Source organism: Vipera ursinii (genome assembly GCF_947247035.1).
Source record: "Vipera ursinii genome assembly, chromosome: 6".
Lineage (NCBI taxonomy): Eukaryota > Metazoa > Chordata > Lepidosauria > Squamata > Viperidae > Vipera > Vipera ursinii.
In genome coordinates this window covers 45,392,055-45,411,766 of record NC_139515.1, presented here as the reverse complement: position 1 = coordinate 45,411,766, position 19,712 = coordinate 45,392,055, and the positions used below count along the sequence as shown (strand labels likewise).

General features: G+C 41.0%; 1 protein-coding gene across 1 annotated transcript in view; it reads right to left on the bottom strand.

Annotated features, from left to right (window-relative positions):
* Nucleotides 1-19,712, bottom strand: part of TRHDE (thyrotropin releasing hormone degrading enzyme) — a gene marked incomplete at both ends in the record, with an annotated part of 255,621 nt that overhangs the window by 113,357 nt on the left and 122,552 nt on the right. Inside the window, 2 exon segments of the mRNA XM_083365939.1 lie at nucleotides 6,706-6,819; nucleotides 11,547-11,701. Coding sequence (XP_083222065.1) covers nucleotides 6,706-6,819; nucleotides 11,547-11,701 — 269 coding nt within the window.

The window sequence follows — 19,712 nt, the reverse complement described above, 5'->3', positions numbered from 1 at the left end:
TTTTTATTAAAATATATTATCTCCATAAACTATGAATATTTTTTAAAGTGGCAGTTAAGGGAAAGTCACAGTAGCCTTCTTAAAAAAGATTAAGGGAGCAACAGGAGAATTCAATGCAACTGTCATCACTGATGTATTCTGTCTTGACTCATCCAATAAAGTTGTTAACAAAGCAAAACTTTTATGAGCAAAAGGGAGAAGGCCATTGAGTCCTTTTAAATGCTTTATCAGCACTGAGTGTGGTAATGCTTACTAAAGCATTTGACACTTGGTATTTTATGGATAAAAAGGGAAATCACTCACTAGCAATTCCCTTTGTCATAGTCTTCTCCACTGCATTTTACTAACACAGACATTCAAGGACAAAAATAATGTCAACTCCCCCTATGTGGAAGCAGAAAAAATAAAGAGCTATGGATACTATCTAGATAGGATTACATCCTATACTTCTATTAAAGCAATTTAAAGAAACTTAAAACAAAATACTCTGATTAAAAAAGATGAAAAGAAGGAAACTCTTTATATATTCTTTTTCAAACTGAAAAAATACCACAATTTACTGGTAGCACTAGTAGTTTCAATTTAGAAGTGCAAAACAATGGTTTCTTGAAATGTTATGCATATCTCCTAAAAATGTCTTCATTAGTGCATGTGACCATGTTTATCTACACATTAGGCACTGTTTAAAACAGCAAATTTCCACTTAGTAATTTAGGATAACATACATCTAAATTTACAGCTAAAGCTAAAATTGTCAGGATTAGTACACTGAACAAACATGAAGGAAAAGTTATCACAAGTTTGTTGCATATTTGGTTCATCTGTCTACAAATAAATCACTTGGGATAATCATACTTGAGGAAAATTTGTTAGTGCATACCAAAAACATCAATAATCAGTTGAGCCAAGACTAGGCAAGAAAAATGCAAAAGAGTTTCCATTAAGCCATGTGAAAGGCAATAGAAAGAATCAGCTTTAAACTTAAGTGGGTGTGAAACCAAATTAATTATTTGAAGAGGTTTTAATCTTAGTGTGGAATAAAGGTTCTTTACAAGGTGTCCCACAATGAGTGTTTGGAAATCGTCAATCAAATTTGATCCAGCTAAGGAACAGTACAGTATATTCTTCATTGTGGAGACTTTAAGGAGAAAGTCTTAGAAATCCTTGAAGCAACTTAGTTATTTTTTATTTACAAAATCTGATGATATGAAAAAGGAAAGATTGGGAACCTTACAACTAAGTAACGTTTTCTCCTTTGACTCAATTCTCATTCTGGATGGGGAGAAACAGGCTTCGTCTCAATCCTGCCAAGACTGAGTGGCTGTGCATACCAGCATCTCGGGTCAACCAGACTATTCCATCTCTAACTATGGGGGGTGAGGTGTTACCCCCCGCTGATAGGGCTCGCAACTTGGGCATCCTCCTGGATTCGTGGCTCAATTTTGAAGATCATATAGGAGCCGTGACCAGGGGGATTTTGCCCAGGTTCGCCTGGTGTGCCAGTTGCGACCCTACCTGGACCGAGATGCCCTACGCACAGTCACTCATGCGCTCGCGACCTCCCGTTTAGACTACTGCAACGCTCTCTACATGGGGCTGCCCTTGAGGACCACCCGGAGGCTTCAGCTGGTGCAGAATGCGGCCGCGCGAGTCGTGATGGGGGTCTCCCGATACTCCCATGTAACACCTCTACTCCGTGAGCTGCATTGGCTTCCGGTTGCCCTTTGGGTGAGATTCAAGGTGCTGGTGATGACCTATAAAGCCCTAAATGGAGAGGGTCCAGGATATTTGAGGGAACACCTGCTGCCAGCATCAAGCTCCCTTCGTCCAGTGCGCTCCCACAGGGAGGGTCTTCTCAGGGTGCCACCAGTTAAAGATTGCCGGCGGGTAACACCCAGGGGTAGGGCCTTCTCAGTGGGTGCGCCTGCCCTTTGGAACCAGCTGCCTGCGGAGCTTAGGACTGCCCCCGACCTCCGTTCATTCCACCGGGACCTGAAAACCTGGCTCTTCAAGCTCTCTGGCCCAGGCTGAGAATTTTTAAATTTTTAATTTTAACTGGGTTTTTATTTTTTCCTCAGGGTTTCATTTAATCTTTTTTAATTTGTTTTAACTTTTGTATTGATTTTCTTTTAAATATCCTGTAAACTGCCCTGAGTCCTTCGGGAAAGGGCGGTATATAAATCTAAATAAATAAAATAAATAAATAAAATAAATAAATTTAAAGGTAAGAAAAAATTCTTGTTTGTCAAACTGGCTTACTGTTATACCCAAATCTGCCCCTTGCAATAAAGCAAAGTTATCTGGAGTATCATTTATCGTGCACAGACAGATACTGACTTGAAAAAGTAGTAGAAGTATTTTAACCTGCATATATGCATATATTCATTGCTTTCTATCATTCTTACAGTATTTTCAAAGATCAATATCAATAATAAATAATAACAGCTATTCCATTTTTAGATATCAGAATAATCTTTTAACAACTGAAACTTTCATCCCTGCTGAAATATTTCTAATCATAAAAATACACATAGATAATGCTATCCATTTTATGATATAAAACACAAAGTAGTAATAATCAGAAGTAATTGAAGGCCAACTTTGTACACACCAGTTCATACACTGACTTTTGTTATTTAATCTTTCTGCCTTCTTTGAACTTCTCATCATTTTCACCCAATCACAATGTTCTCGACTTTTTACTTCCTGTCAACATATCTTTATTTTGTACTGGATACAATTCAGAATCCATTCACTTTTTATTGCTTTTGTTTCTTCATGCTCAGTTCTGAAATCTGAACTAGTCACATCTTAACTATCTTTCTTAATGGTGTAAGAAAGAAATGCTTTATTAATAATATATTACTTTTGCTGCACTCACGTCCCTAGTGGGCAGAACAATCCCATAGACAAAGCCTATTCCCTATAACCTGTATATCTGAAGAGCCACTTGTTTCCAAGAATTTCTGCCCACCCACTATGTTCCAGAAGAATAGGTGTGTTCCATATCCCCTCCATTTATTGTCATCTTGTGGGACCAAGGAAATGTGCTTCTCTATTGCAGTAGAGATACTGCAACAGTATCCCTCAGAGAGAAAAATGGAGCTCTTTCCTAGGGTGCCAGAAAGCTCTGAAAACCTGGTTTTAGCCTCAAGACTACAGTTGATGTTTGCTTTATCTACAGCCCTTGTTTTGTTTTGTTTTGTTTTGTTGATTTTGTTATTTTAATCTGGGTTATCAGATTTAATGTTTTAACTGTGTTTATGTTTTTTCTACTTTTCTATGCTGCCCAGAGTACATTGGAAGTTGATGGCTAATAAATTGAATTAATTAAAAAATTAATAAGAATAATAGAAGCAGAGCTTTCCTTCAAGTCAAATAAAAGTAAAGTTATATCGGCTGATTACATACAAGACAACAAAGAACAAAAGAGTTCCAAGTTCAGACTTGGAACTTATTGAATGTGCAGGAAAAAAACATGAATATTGAAATAATATAATAAAAAGAAGAACAGAATGCTGGCAAGAATGGGCATTATAGGGTCAATTTCTATATAAGATTGAGGGGAAAGTGTATAAAGATAAAACCTGGCAATGGCTTACAAATGGAACCAACCAAAAGCTTGATTTTGGTTGCTCAATAGCAAACTATGCAATCTAAGGCAATCAAGATCAGAATTTAAAAATTAGTAAATGATTACAGGTGCAAATTGTGCAAAAAGGTGGAAGAAACAGTAAATCTTACACTCAGTTTGTGCAGGAAGATTCCATAAATGGACTGTAAACAATTACATAATGCAGTTGCCAAAATGATTCATTAGAACATCTGTAGAAATTAACGTGTGCCAGTAATGAAAAATATGTGGGAAAGTAGAGTTGAAAAACTGGTAAAAAAATGAGCAAGATTTCGGAATGCAAACTGATAAAGCCTTGGCCCATAAAACACCAGATTTAACTGGTTGGGGGGGAAAAGCGTGAATAATTGATGTGGCAACACCTGGAGATAGTAGAATAGAGGACAAAGAATTGGAAAAGATTCAAAAGAAACAAAGTATAAAGATCTAAAAATCAAAACAGAAAGGTTATTGCATAAATTGACTAAGGTGGTCCCTATTATTGGCATGGGGTGCCATACCAAAAAAATCTTGGATGACACTTGGAAAATATACCTGTTGATATATGGCGCTTGCCTCCAGCAAGATTAGCAAAAATGTTTAAAAATGTATCAGGTAAATGTTGGAAATGTAAACATAATTTAAGTACGTATTATCATATCTGGTGGACATGTGACAAAGCAAAGGTCTGTTGGAAAAAAATACATGCTTGGTTGGAAAGAATATTAGGAGAACATGTAGTATTTAATCCTGAATTCTTTTTATTAGGTACAGTACCAGAAAAGATTAACCAGCAAAACTTATATTTGGTTTTACATATTATAACCGCAGCAAGAAAGCTATGCGCAATGTTGGAAGAATGAAAGAGTACCTTCAGAAGATAAGTAATAAAAAAGATACTGGAATGCGCGTAGATGGACAGATTAACTATGAGGCTCAAAGATAAAGAAACAGAATACTACCAAAGCTGGAATCCATTCTACAAATGGCTAGAAGAGAGAACCAAAGAGTAGGACTTGACTATGTATTAGCGTTTTTATGAACTCAGATCACACTCTGTTTGAAAAATTAATATATTTATTTATTTATTTATTTATTTATTTATTTTAATTCCATTTATATCCCGCCCTTCTCCGAAGACTCAGGGCAGCTTACAAGCTTAGCAGTAGCCTTCATTCTATGTATATGCCTGCTTATTAGGGTTTTCACACACACCCCAAGCGGCATTATTACAAAGTCAGCTTAATTGCCCCCAACAATCTGGGTCCTCATTTTACCTACCTCGGAAGGATGGAAGGCTGAGTCAACCTTGAGCCTGGTGGGATGCGAACCTGCACTAATTGCAGGCAGCAATTATGTATGTAGAGGGGGGGAAAACCAATAAAAAGCTTATTGTAAAAAAAAAAGAAAAATATACCTGTTGACAAAATTTCCGTATGTCAATTATAAAAGGCCATACATTATTATGTAATATTTCACTGTAATAAAATTATTGCAATCTATTAGATTCCGTTGCATTACACTTAGAAGAATGTGACCAAAATTTAATAAGTGTCTTTTTTGTTGGGGGGCAGGAAAATACTTTCATGCCTTTTTTTTTTTTGAGCTGTTCAAAAAAATGTACATTTGTAAAATCGTTGTCAGCTATGATAGAGGCTTAGTTTGCATTTTATAATAAAAGTATATCTGTAAAAATATAAAAAGACAAGGATGACAAACTGCAGAAAATTGAATTTGAACAATAAGTAATAGTATCCTTCAAACAAGATAATCTATGCACAAGTATTCTTAGGGAAATACAATGAGATGTTTAAAGTATCTATTTTATTTATCTGTAATCTTAAGAATCACAGAAATATAGTAGGTTAGAAGGTCCTCTGCTTTACATTATTATTTATGGGAGAAATGATCTTGAGTGTAGAAGTAGTTAATAATGAATTATAATATAATCTACATTATAATTTAAATAAAAATAGACATTTCTTTTATAATAAATGGGAAATTTCACTTATTATTTGGTATTTTTCCAGTGGTCCCAAATAACATGACATAAATCCACAGTAACAGACATTTGATCCATGTAGGTAGGTAGGTAGGTAGATTAGATAGATAGATAGATAGATAGATAGATAGATAGATAGATAGATAGATAGATGATAGATAGATAGATAGATAGATAGATAGATAGATAGATAGATAGATAGATAGATAGATAGTGTAGATAATGCACTCCATATCCACACATCCAGACACATAAACATACACACATACTGAAAACTAAAGTGACATATCCATCAAGTCACCATAGGCAATGACACGATCTTACTTTTTATTATATTTTTCTATATTAAAGGTAAAGTAAAGGTAAAGTTTTCCCCGCACATGCGTGCTAGTCGTTTCTGACTCTAGGGGCTGGTGCTCATCTCCGTTTCAAAGCCAAAGAGCCAGCGTTTGTCCGAGGAAGTCTCCATGGTCATGTGGCCGGCATGACTAGATGCCAAAGGCGCACGGAACGCTGTTACCTTCCCTACTTGCATTTTTATGTGCTTTCGAACTGCTAGGTTGGCAGAAGCTGGGACAAGTAACAGGCGCTCACTCTGTTACGTGGCACTCGGGATTCGACCCGCCAAACTGCTGACCTTCTGATTGACAAGCTCAGCATCCTAACCCATATTAGCTCCAGTCAAACTGTGTATCTCCAAAACTATTGCAATTAGACTTCCTAGAACTCATCATCATGGGCAATGAAGTAGATCTTACTTTTTTACTATATTTTTCTATAATAGCTCCAGTCAAATTGTGATTCTCCAAATCTATTGATATTAGACTTCCCAGAACTTGTAGGGAGCATAACCAATGGAAAACTATCAAGGTTTTCCACTCTAGAAACAGTGGAAGCTGAAGTCTCAGCATCCACATACCAAGTTGAAGTATATTAACCTAGAGAATGATCACAGGATATGCCGCTGCACACATACATTATGTGTGCTATATGCTTGAATTATAACTCCCTGAAGTGTGATCCTAACCAAGAGTATGAAAGGAAATTATCTTTTTAGCAGATTTTACATAATAAACCTTAATAAACTTACCAAATGCCAGCCTGGATAGAGATAGTCAGTTCCAACAAATTCAAAATAGTGAGCAAAGCCTTCTTTTAGCCACACATCTTCCCACCATACTGGAGTTACAAGATCACCAAACCACTGAAAAATAAATCCAGCTTGATTAAATTATTGTTTTTGTTTATAGTTTTCATTTCTGTACATTCCATTTCTATAATCAAGTGGAATGAATTCCTTGCAACGACACTGAACAATAATTGTACAAAATGCTTAATTTTTTCTTATCTTGAAAGGTTATCAGGATAACTGCATCTTATAAAACTGTTAATTTATGTCCCTCACAATGTTGTTGTTAGTTGCAAAGTCATGTCCGACCCATCACGACCCCATGGACAACATTCCTCCAGGCCTTCCTGTCCTCTACCATCTTCTGGAGTCCATTTAGGCTCACGCCTACTGCTTCAGTGACTCCATCCAGCCACCTCATTCTCTGTCGTCCCCTTCTTCTCTTGCCCTCAACCTTTCCCAGAATTAGGCTCTTCTCTAGTGAGTCCTTCCTTCTCATTAGGTGGCCAAAGTATTTGAGTTTCAACTTCAGGATCTGGCCTTCTAAAGAGCAGTCAGGGTTGATCTCCTCTAGGACTGACCGGTTTGAATGCCTTGCAGTCCAGGGGACTCGCAGGAGTCTTCTCCAGCACCATAGTTCAAAGGCCTCAATTCTTTGGCGCTCAGCCTTTCTTATGGTCCAATTTTCACAGTCATACATTGCAACTGGGAAGACCATAGCCTTGACTATACGCACTTTTGTTGGCAGGGTGATGTCTCTGCTTTTTAGTATGCTGTCTAGATTTGCCATAGCTTTCCTCCCCAGGAGCAAGCATCTTTTAATTCCTTGGCTGCAGTCCCCATCTGCAGTGATCTTGGAGCCCAGGAAAATAAAATCTGTCACTACCTCCATTTCTTCCCCATCTATTTGCCAGGAATTGAGAGGGCCGGATGCCATGATCTTCATTTTCTTAATGTTGAGTTTCAAGCCCACTTTTGCACTCTCCTTCTTCAACCGCATCAAGAGGCTCTTTAGTTCCTCTTCACTTTCTGCCATTAGAGTGTTATCATCTGCATGTCCCTTACAATAGAGATGGGCATTTATGAGGGATTGGAATCATATCTGAACTTTATGAAGGACCATAGGAGGCCATTTGGTAATACAATGATGATACCAGAATACCTATACCTGAAATTTTCTGATTAACTTTTGGGCAGGTTTGGGGGACAGCTAAGGGTAAGGGGAATAGAGGCCTCTGTGAGGCAAATAGGAAACATATGCAGGTCACAGGTTGCCCTCTCTTCCTTTCTAATATCAGTAAATACTAAATGATTTCAATATTTAAATCATTGGAAAGAAAGAACCATAATCATGTTTCATAAGGTTGTTTTTGGCCTCAATAGCAATACACTTAAATACTGCTTCTTTCTAATACCAGAAAAATGTACTGCATAAGTCAAAATACAGCATATCAAAAGAATATGAATATCACATTGGAAACTTACCTAATGTACTGGGACCTGATGCAGACTTATGCATGCTTACAGTCATTGATTAATCATGACTAATTTGTTCACTGATATCATGGGATCTACCTCATCTAAGATAGGATTCAATTTATTATCAAATAATTATTCAAACATAAATTTCATTATGATTGCAATAAAATCAATGCTATTCTTTCTAAATAGTTATAGATTTGATGATTTGGGGGCTTGAGAGAGCTCTTTTATGCCACTTAAATAATCTAGGGATATTTTCTGTAAGCTTACAACAGCTGCACCTTGTAGAGCAGCATCCTCCTGGAGATTGGGATGCCCCTGAACTTCTTAGCCTTTTGATAAAGACCTCTCTGTTGAGCCAGGCATTTGGGCCAGGAGATTAGGCAAGCTCTGCTGATGATGTGCTCTTTATGATTGTGATATGTTGCTTACCTCAGGCATCATGAATTATTGGCTGTAGTAGTTGCTGTTTTAAAAAAATCCTTGTACACAGCCCAAAGTCACTGCTGTGAGATCAGCAGCCATATGCAGTAAATCATTTAAATAAGTAAATAACTTTAACTAGTCATACAGGTTTGATCATTGTGAATTGTTTCCTAGTTCTCTGCAGGATATTCTGAAGGACTGTAAAAGGGAAGCACCTGGTTTTTCCTTAGGGGAGGGCTAAGTAATTCCATTCTATTCCAGTGAATACATTGAATAAAAGCAGTTGTGCACTCATTGTGAAGGGCAAATATCTTTACTGTAGATGTGCAAGTAATGTTTTTTTCTTTAGAAAAACAACTTAACTCATATGTACATATGCACAAGCAATGAATAAATTAAACATGATTAATAAAACTGGCTTTCAGCCTATTTTGCAATTGAACCAAAGAAACTATTGATGCTTCATTTAAATAGACGCATGAATTAAAAGTACAGTTAATATAAAAACAAATTAGAACATCCAGGGAAAGTAACAAATTGAGAGATTGTCTTATGTTTTCCTATGTACTACTCCTATAAAGACTTAAATACATTTTGAATTATTTAAATTTGCTTAGTAATATATTTACAATATTTAATATATTAAGATATATTTGGTAGATACTTATTTTAGAAATGCTTTCTAATGTCAAAAAAACTCATATGTATATATGTAATTATAAATGTTTGATATTTCTGATAAATTACTGGATAACATTTTCTGTGTTAAAGTATCAGAATATGATTAAGATATCCTGGTTGCTATTGGCCTACAACAATAATTACTAAGGGAGAAAGCTAAAATATAAAAAAATGAGAGATTTTTTAATTTTGTGAAAATGATAGCTGCAAAATAATAAAGAAGCAGTTTTATTGAGTTATATTTAATGTGCTGAGTGGGAACATGTATGGTACCAAATTACAAAGAGCCCTTAATCTGATAAATCAGCGAAATTCTATGGCTAATGAAAAGATCTAGTTATTACCCAATGGTTTATTTATTTATTTATTTATTTATTTAATTGGATTTGTATACCGCCCTTTCCCGAAGGACTCAGGGTGGTTAACAGGGTAATTAAAACAAGAAATACAAAAATTAAAAACAATTAAAAAGATTATAACAGTCCCTGAAAAAGTAAAAAACCCCAATTAAAATTAGAATTAAAATTCTCAGCCTGGGCCAGAGAGCTTGAAGAGCCAGGTCTTCAGGTCCCAGCGGAATGAACGGAGGTCAGGGGCAGTCCTCAGCTCCACAGGCAGCTGGTTCCAGAGGGCAGGTGCACCCACTGAGAAGGCCCTCCCTCTGGGTGTTACCCGCCGACAATCTTCCCTCTTATTTGTTTTCATCAGCTTGTGGCCTAGAGGTTAAAACAACTGCCTAATGTGCAATCAGCCCAGGTTCGAATCTCAGAAGGGTATGGCTGCCTGATGAAAACAAATAAGTTTGAAATGCATATCAGTCTCCCTTTAATTCTTTGTTAGCAATCTAAAATTTACACAAATATGAGCTGTCACGGTTGTGACTACTACCTGTGGATGGCCTTCGGTTAGGCCGAAACAGGAAATAAAGATTTTTCCCATGTTTGGGGCCTAGCAAGGTAATCTAAATAGTTAACAAGCATTTAACATGTGTGTGTGTGTGTGTGTGTGTGTGTGTGTGTGTGTGTGTGTGTGAAATTAAGCATTCAGAATACACTTGCTTAGTCCCAGACATGGGACAAATCTTATTTCCTGTTTCAGCCCTAGCCCAAGGCCATCTACAGGCAGTAGCCACAGCATTTCTGTCCAGTTGTTGACCACCATATCTGAAGGATTCCGACAAATTAGAATAGTATTAAGAAATACAGTGACCAATACATAACCAGTAGAAATCCCAAAGAAGGGAAAAAATAAACAGTGGCTGGGCTTTAAGTTCCAGCAAAAAAGAACTGTGGATCTATACTGTATTCTTGAAAAGGGAAGAATATGAAGGATATAATTGCACTCTTAAAATATCTGAGGGAAAGTCACAAAAAGAGCAGATAATGTTTGTCCTTTATTATTCCAAGCTGAAAGATAATTGTAATCTTACTGTAGGAAGAAATGTTCCAGATTAACTTTAAGGAAAAAGTTCCTAATAGCAAGAGCATTGATGATTTCCCTTTCACTGGATCTCTTCAGGCTAAATATTAGGGATACTTTAATTGAGACACAACACGAAATACTGATACCTAAATAGTCTCCATCAGCACTGATATTTTTATATGCATTTGGATTTAACATAACTGAAAGCATGATGGGCTACTAAAACTATTTTATTACACAAACACATACACACACACTCTGACCAATGCTATGATCCGTTTTATCATTTGCCTGGTGCAAATCTGAGAAATTGGTAGATTATCTTGAAAAGCAAAGGCTAGCTCCAGTATCTGAGATCAATGTTAGGAATTTCAGGTTTATGGAAGCTCTTGCAGAGTTATTTGGAGGAGAGCTGGAAATAACTAATCAAAGGTAATGGAATATCACTTTGTATCTCTATCTTGATTGAACTCCTTTAAAAATGACCCTGTTAACTCTGTTTAAAGGGAAAATGCTATTGTTATTTTGTGTATATGGTTTAAAGAATTTATATGAAACAAAGGGTTTATGCATCAGCTTATTTATGAGTTCTCATTCAATTGAAGGTAGATTAAGATTTATTTCCAACTGATTTCAAAGAGTTAAATACACCTTAAATATATATCAAGAAATAAACAAGATTTAAAAGTGCTCAACTTAATTTCATCACTGTTTGTTCACATTAAAAATCTTGGAAAATATTTAAAATGTATTTCATTTATAAAATACTCAAGATATTGTTTGTCTCCTACCTGATGGCATAGTTCATGCACAATAACCATGGTGACATCCAGTAAATATGATATGGAAGAAATGCTTGAATCCAGGAGTATTCTTTGCTCCACAAAAACATTCAATCCCCAGTTCTCCATTGCAGCATAAGGATGCTTAGGCACAGCTAACAAATCTAGAAATAGAATGAAATGTACTTTAACAAGCTTGTGGGTTTTAAAACTCCCATTATTTAAAAACAATGGGACATGAAAACAATTCTGAAATGCAAGAATCGAAACATTAACATTCCTGAGCAATAACACAAACTTTATTTCATTAATTGTTTAGTATATATCATGTCGGAGGGACGCGGTGGCTCAGTGGGTTAGGACGCTGAGCTTGTCGATCAGAAGGTCGGCAGTTTGGCGGGTCGAATCCCGAGTGCCGCGTAACAGAGTGAGCGCCTGTTACTTGTCCCAGCTTCTGCCAACCTAGCAGTTCGAAAGCACGTAAAAAATGCAAGTAGAAAAATAGGGACCACTACGGTGGGAAGGTAACAGCGTTCCGTGCGCCTTTGGCGTCTAGTCATCCCGGCCACATGACCACGGAGACGTCCTCGGACAAACGCTGGCTCTTCGGCTATGAAACGGAGATGAGCACCGGCCCCTAGAGTCGGAAACGACTAGCACGCATGTGCGGGGGAACCTTTACCTTTACCTTTATATATCATGTCTTAGGAATCAAAATATATTATTCTCAGTTTAAAATTCACTAGTGTTTCCCATCATTGGGACGGATCAGAACCTCATACTTCAGCAATAATATCTATATTAAAAGACATAATTTTAACACAAAAAAGCAACTATTCATGTTTGTCATGTTTGGTTTTATTAGAATGAAGTATGCTAATTAGAAGAGAAGGTATTACAGACTACTTACAGTAGTTGTTCCAAATCCACATGAGACTAAACACCAAAAATCTTGAACTCAAAGCTAGTGTGGCAGTTTAAAGATTTAATTTAATTTAATTTAATTTAATAACATTTATATACCGCCCTTCTCCCTGAGGACTCAGGGCGGTTCACAGGGCAGAATAAAATAGCAAATACAAACATTAAAAGGTGATTAAACAATTGCCCTAATTAAAAACAATAGAAGTACAGTTCTAAAAAACCCCGAGATAAAATTAAAAGACCAAAAATAAAACAACCCTACCGATCCCCATCAGGCTAGGCCAGCTTGTACAAACAAAAATGTCTTGAGATCGCGACGAAAGGAGCGAAGATCGGGCGCCATCCGGAGCTCTACCGGAAGCTGATTCCACAGCTCCGGAGAGCCCACAGAGAAGGATCTCCCCCTGGGGGCCACCAATCGACATTCTCTGATCGGTGGCACCCTGAGGAGGCCCTCTCTGTGGGAACGCACAGGGCGCAGGGAGCTTGATGCCGGCAGCAGATGTTCCCTGAGGTACTCCGGCCCCATGCCATGGAGGGCTTTAAACACCGTTACCAGTACCTTGAATCTCACCCGGAAGACAACTGGCAACCAATGCAGCTCACGGAGCAGAGGTGTAACGTGGGAGTATCGGGAGACTCCCAACACCACTCTCGCGGCTGCATTCTGTACCAGTTGGAGCTTCCGGGTGGTCCTCAAGGGCAGCCCCATGTAGAGAGCGTTGCAGTAGTCCAGACGAGAGGACACGAGCGCATGAGTGACCATGCACAAATCATCCCGGCTAAGATAGGGCCGCAACTGGCGCACCAGGCGAACCTGGGCGAAGGCCCCCCTAGTCACAGCTCCTATGTGGTCTTCTAAGGTGAGCCGTGAATCTAGGAGGACTCCCAAGTTGCGAGCCCTATCTACGGGGGGTAATAGTTCACCCCCCATAGCCAGAGGTGGAATGTCCGAATAAACCTGGGATGAAGGTATGCAAAGCCACTCAGTCTTGTCGGGGTTGAGTTGAAGTCTGTTCCTCCCCATCCAGACCCGAACCGCCTCCAGGCAACGGGACATCACGTTGAGGGCATCACTGGGGTGGTTTGGGGTCGAAAAGAAAAGTTGGGTATCATCAGCGTACTGATGATACCCAACTCCAAAGCCACGAATGATCTCACCCAGCGGCTTCATGTAGATGTTGAACAGGAGAGGCGAGAGGACCGACCCCTGAGGAACTCCACAAATGAGAGACCTCGCGGTCGACCTCTGCCCCCCTGCCAACACCGACTGCGAACGTCCCAAGAGATAGGAGGAGAACCACTGTAAAACTGTGCCTCCCACTCCCAATCCCCTGAGACGCCGCAGCAAGATACCATGGTCGATGGTATCGAAAGCCGCCGAGAGGTCTAATAGGACTAGAACAGAGGAATGCCCTCTGTCCCGAGCCCTCCAGAGATCATTCACCAGCGCGACCAATGCCGTCTCCGTGCTGTGCCCGGGCCTGAAACCCGATTGGTAAGGGTCTAGATAATCCGCTTCATCCAGGACCAGAGGGAGCTGATGCGCCACCACACTCTCAACAACCTTCGCAAGAAAGCGGAGGTTGGAGACAGGACGAAAGTTGTTCAATACAGCTGGGTCCAGGGCAGGCTTCTTGAGGAGAGGCCTCACCACCGCCTCCTTCAAGACGGCGGGGAAGATACCCTCACTCAAAGAAGCCGATATAACTGCCTGGAACCAGCTGCGTGTCCTCTCCCGGGCTGCATAGACCAGCCAGGAAGGGCACGGGTCCAATAAACATGTGGTGGTGCTCAGCCTCCCCATGATCCTGTCCACTTCCTCCGGAGTCACAGAATCAAACTCCTCCCAGGTGATATCGACAAGACCACCCGTGTCCTGATCGTCAGACTCTGCCCAGTCAGAGTCCAGACCGGTCCGAATCCGAGCGATTTTGTCCGACAGATGTTGGTTAAACTCCTCGGCACGGCCCTGCAAGGGATCCTCCCTCACCTCCTGATTTAGGAGGGAGCGAGTCACCCTAAACAGGGCAGCCGGGCGATTATCTGCGGACGCGATAAGGGTGGCGAAGTGGTTAGACCTCGCCTCCCTTATCGCAGCGAGATAAGACCTAATGTAGGCTCTTAGTCGCAATCGGTCGGATTCGGATCGGCTGGACCTCCAACCGCTCTCTAGGCCCCGTCTCCGACGCTTCATCTCCCGAAGCTCCGCAGAGAACCATGGAGCTCGACGGGATCTGCACCGGGTCAGGGGCCACAGGGGTACAACTCGGTCAAGAGCCTCAGTGGCCGTCCTTTCCCAGGCTTCCACTAAGGCATCTGCGAGCTGTGAGCAAGGGAGGCAGGTGGGGACCCCAGAGCTGCCTGGAACCTCTGGGGATCCATTAAGCGTCTGGGGCGGTACCATTTAATTGGTTCCAAACACCCACGGCGGGGGGTGGCAAAACGGAAGACCAGCCGCAGGAGATGATGATCGGTCCATGACAGGGGCATAATAATTGGAGAGCCCCCACCAAGATCATCTAACCACCGTCCAGATAAGAAAACTAGGTCAAGGGTGTGGCCTCCCTCATGAGTCGGTCCCGAAATTACCTGCGTCAGGTCCATGGCCGTCATGGAAGCCATGAACTCCCGGGCCAACTCAGATGATCCTCCCAGTGATGGTAGGTTGAAGTCCCCCAAAACTATAAGTTTCGGGAACTCAACCACCAGCCCAGAGAGGACATCGAGCAGCTCAGGCAGGGCTGCTGCTGCGTGACTAGGCGAAAGGTACACCAGCAGCAAGCCCAACTGCGCACCAGGGCCGCATCTCAAAAAGAGAGACTCACACCCGACTATCTGAGGAACAGTGGCCTCCCGCGGACACAAGGTCTCCCTCATAACAACAGCCACACCCCCACCCCTACCCTGAGCCCGAGGCCGGTGCAGCACCCGGAAACCTGGTGGGCAAAGATCAACCAGAGGAATCCCGCCCTCTGGGCCCAACCAAGTCTCCGTGATGCAAGCCAGGTCCGCCTGCTCACCCTCGACCAGATCACGAACGAGAGGAGCCTTATTAGAGACGGACCTGGCGTTCAAATACACCAGCCGGAGCTCAGGGGGCTGCACACCCTCACTCCCGGGACCTTGGGGTAGAGCCAGAGGGTCGGAGTGCCTCACCGCTTGTAAGCAGCGGAGAGGCCTTCCCTGAGATCGATACGGCCCTCTGCTCCTCCATCTGCTGCCATTCCCTGATGTCGTGGGAATAGGTAGCCCCACGACCAGCCCTGGAGCCCCGGAGGTGACCGACCCCCGCTCCTCCCCCCTGCGATCTCCATCGGCCCTAGCCAGAACAGCGGTAGTTGGATAGCCCCCCTTATCCAAACAACCAAAAGAACCCTCCCGCCTCCCTAACCCCCTAAAAATTTTTGAAATAAAAATAATTTAGCCAATGTGATTATTAAATTGCATTATTTTTCTTGTGTATATTTCTACAATTTGTAGTCTTTTGCATATAAGTTACGGTATATAAGCTATTTCCATAACTTTCCATTTGTTCATGAGAATCACGTCTAAAATATAAACAATGTGCTTGGCAGGCTTTATACTTAAAACATTTGGATAGTTGTTTTATTTTGCTTGCATTGCATATTATCATGCACACAAAGGCATTAATATTATTCACTAATGGAAATATCTTACTACTAGTTGCATGTTTGTGTGAATAGTGGAGTGCATTTAATCATTATTGGGAATTCAGATTTGTTAGTACACAAGAGCAGCTTAGTTTATAAAATGCATACTTTGTGGTTTTGTGTATATTTACATATGTATTATATATATATTGCATAAAATACATAACAGGAAAATAATTTTCTATCAGCAAGCAATGGGAGATCATGTTAAATTCTCCAAATATTTTTAAGCTGACCATTTGCCTAACTGATGGAATGTATATACAAATGTATTTTTTAAAAATAATTACCCTTACATTCTATATAAAGAAAACATGAGAAAACATTTGGGTTTTTAAATGCTGTGATAGGCATTCTGCACTGGGATAAGAAGTGACCAGCTAGGCGGTCAGAAAGCATGTGACCAGACTGGACCTATCAACTGGATTTGGAAAGGAAGGATGTGGAAATTCTACAGGACAGCTTATGCTAAACAAATCATAGGTGTGGCCTCTTGCTTGTATGTAGAGCGGTTCACCAGCCTTTGCAAACGCTTTAATAAAACTTGTTTTGTTTTTCTAACATCTTTGAAGTGGAATTTATTTTATTCTTAACAATGAGATGCTGATAAAGGGACAAATATGCTTCATATGTCAAACTGGCAAGATAGCCTTTGACTGCTATATTATAATCCAGGCCTGATTGCATGCACTGGCTTCATAATGTGAAAGGTGCAGAAAATTCTCAACTTCTGTTGCCTAATTTCCTTTTCTCATGAGAGAGAGAGAGAGAGAGAGAGAGAGAGAGAGAGAGAGAGAGAGAGAGAGAGAGAGAGAGAAAGTTTGAGTTTGAGTTTAGAATCGTTATTAAGGCACTAGGCTAGAAACAAGGAGACTCTGTGTGTTCTAGTCCCACCTTAGGCTGAAAGCTGGCTGGGTGGCTTTAGGCCAGACATGTCAAACAAGGCCCGGGGGCCAGATCTAGGCACCCTTGTTGTGAACAATGTAGAGCTGGCCATGCCCACCCTGTAGGCCATACACACTTTAGCCATGCCCACCCAGTAGGCCACGCCCACCCAGGCCACACCCACCCGGCCCCCTGAGGGCAACCACAATGCTGAAATTGAGTTTGACACCCCTGCTTTAGGCAAATCACTCTCTCACGGTCTAACTAAAAAAATAAAATGGGTACAAATGAGTATGTTAATATTCTAAGTGGTGAAGGATATTCATATCCACTTTGAACATATTTAAAAGAAAGAGGCTGGAGATTTTTAGTCTTGGCTAACCAGTCAGATTATGGAAGACTCCTATGTCTATTGCCCTTCCAAAAATAATGGCCAGTACCAGCATAAAATAAACAAAGAAAGTGGCATGCACAAATGATTGTTTAATAAGAAACCTAGGGTGTTTCAGACTAAATCTTCTTCACAGGCTATTTCCTCAAACTACTATACTATGTGAGAAAAATATTTATACCAATTCCAATGAAACTTGTTTGGTTTTATATTAAAACATTTTTCTTCATGTACTAAATGAGACACAGTGAGCCCAGCAGATATAGTTATGTGATCATAGCTTAGTGAACAGAAAATGAGAAGGACCTGCTTAAGCTAAAATAACAGTCCATGAGAGTAAAGATATTTTATGAGTTGATATAGAGAAAAGAATAAAAATATTTAGAGTTCAATAAACTAGGCAATGTCAAAAGGAACAGTCATTTTCACAAAATTACATAGATAGCAATTTAGTTTAAGGAATATCTTATCCTCTACTCCAAGGAAAAGCTTGACATGGAGGGAAAAATGGAATATATATTAAAACAAGCATAGTTAAGGACAGGGTCTCCATTTAAAAAAAAAGAATGCAAAGAGATCCAGGCAAATATAGGGGAACCCATGTAAAGCTTGGGAAAACAGTTGCCTTATAGAGGAGATAGGCAGCATAAGCATTAATTAGTTTAATTTAAAGCATAAAAATAAAATGGTATATTAAAAAGAAAAGCAAATCATCATGCAGAAAAATAAGGCTGGATTCTGAAAAGGTAAGCCCTGCATTATCCTTTTGATGCAAAATAAAAATAAAAATTTGGAAAGGAGCAGAGCTGCTGCCATCAGCATTGGGAAACACCCTGCTTCATCTGACCTTGATGAGGAATACTTGCAATTTGTTTCAATCAATTATCTTTTTTCTCTATTTTATTCTTTTTCCTTTGTTTGCATTAAGTGTACTTTAATTGATTAATTTATTTTAATTTAAAAATGAATGGCAATCTAGCTTGTACATCTGAGCTTCTCGATGTCCTCTCTGGGTTGGTGGTTGAGTTCCCGAAACTTATAGTTTTGGGGGACTTCAATCTACCATCTCTGGGAGGATCATCTGAGTTGGCTCGGGAGTTCATGGCTTCCATGACGGCCATGGACCTGACGCAAGTAATTTCAGGACCGACTCATGAGGGAGGCCACACCCTTGACCTAGTTTTCTTATCTGGTCGGTGGTTAGATGATCTTGGTGGGGGCTCCCCAATTATTATGCCCCTGTCATGGACCGATCATTATCTCCTGCGGCTGGTCTTCCGTTTTGCCACCCCCCGCCGTGGGTGTGTGGAACCAGTTAGATGGTACCGCCCCAGACGCTTAATGGATTCCGCGAGATTCCAGGCAGCTCTGGGGTCCCCACCTGCCTCCCCCACTCACACTCACAGCTCGGCAGATGCCTTAGTGGAAGCTTGGGAAAGGGCAGCCACTGAGGCTCTTGACCGAGTTGTACCCTTGCGGCCCCTGACCCGATGCAGATCCCGTCGAGCTCCATGGTTCTCCACGGAGCTCTGGGAGATGAAGCGCCGGAGACGGGGGCTAGAGAGCAGTTGGAGGTCCAGCCGATCCGAATCCGACCGATTGCGACTAAGAACCCATATTAGGTCTTATCTCGCTGCGATAAGGGTGGCAAGGTCTAATCACTTCGGAACCCTTATCGCGTCCGCAGATAATCGCCCGGCCGCTCTGTTTAGGGTGACTCGCTCCCTCCTTAATCAGGAGGTGAGGGAGGAACCCTTGCAGGGTCGTGCCGAGGAGTTTAACAATTATCTGTCGGACAAAATCACTCGGATTCGGACCGGTCTGGACTCTGACTGGGCAGAGTCTGGCGATCAGGACGCGGGTGGTCTTGTCGATATCACTTGGGAGGAGTTTGATTCTGTGACTCCGGAGGAAGTGGACAGGATTATGGGGAGACTGAGCTCCACCACATGTTTATTGGACCCGTGCCCTTCCTGGCTGGTTTATGCAGCCCGGGAGAGGACACGCAGCTGGTTCCAGGCAGTTATATCAGCTTCTTTGAGTGAGGGTAGCTTCCCTGCCGTCTTGAAAGAGGTGGTGGTGAGGCCCCTCCTCAAGAAGCCTGCCTTGGACCCAGCTGTATTGAACAACTTTCGTCCTGTCTCCAACCTTCGCTTTCTTGCGAAGGTTGTTGAGAGTGTGGTGGCGCATCAGCTCCCTCTGGTCCTGGATGAAGCGGATTATCTAGACCCGTACCAATCGGGTTTCAGGCCCGGGCACAGCACGGAGACGGCATTGGTCGCGCTGGTGAATGATCTCTGG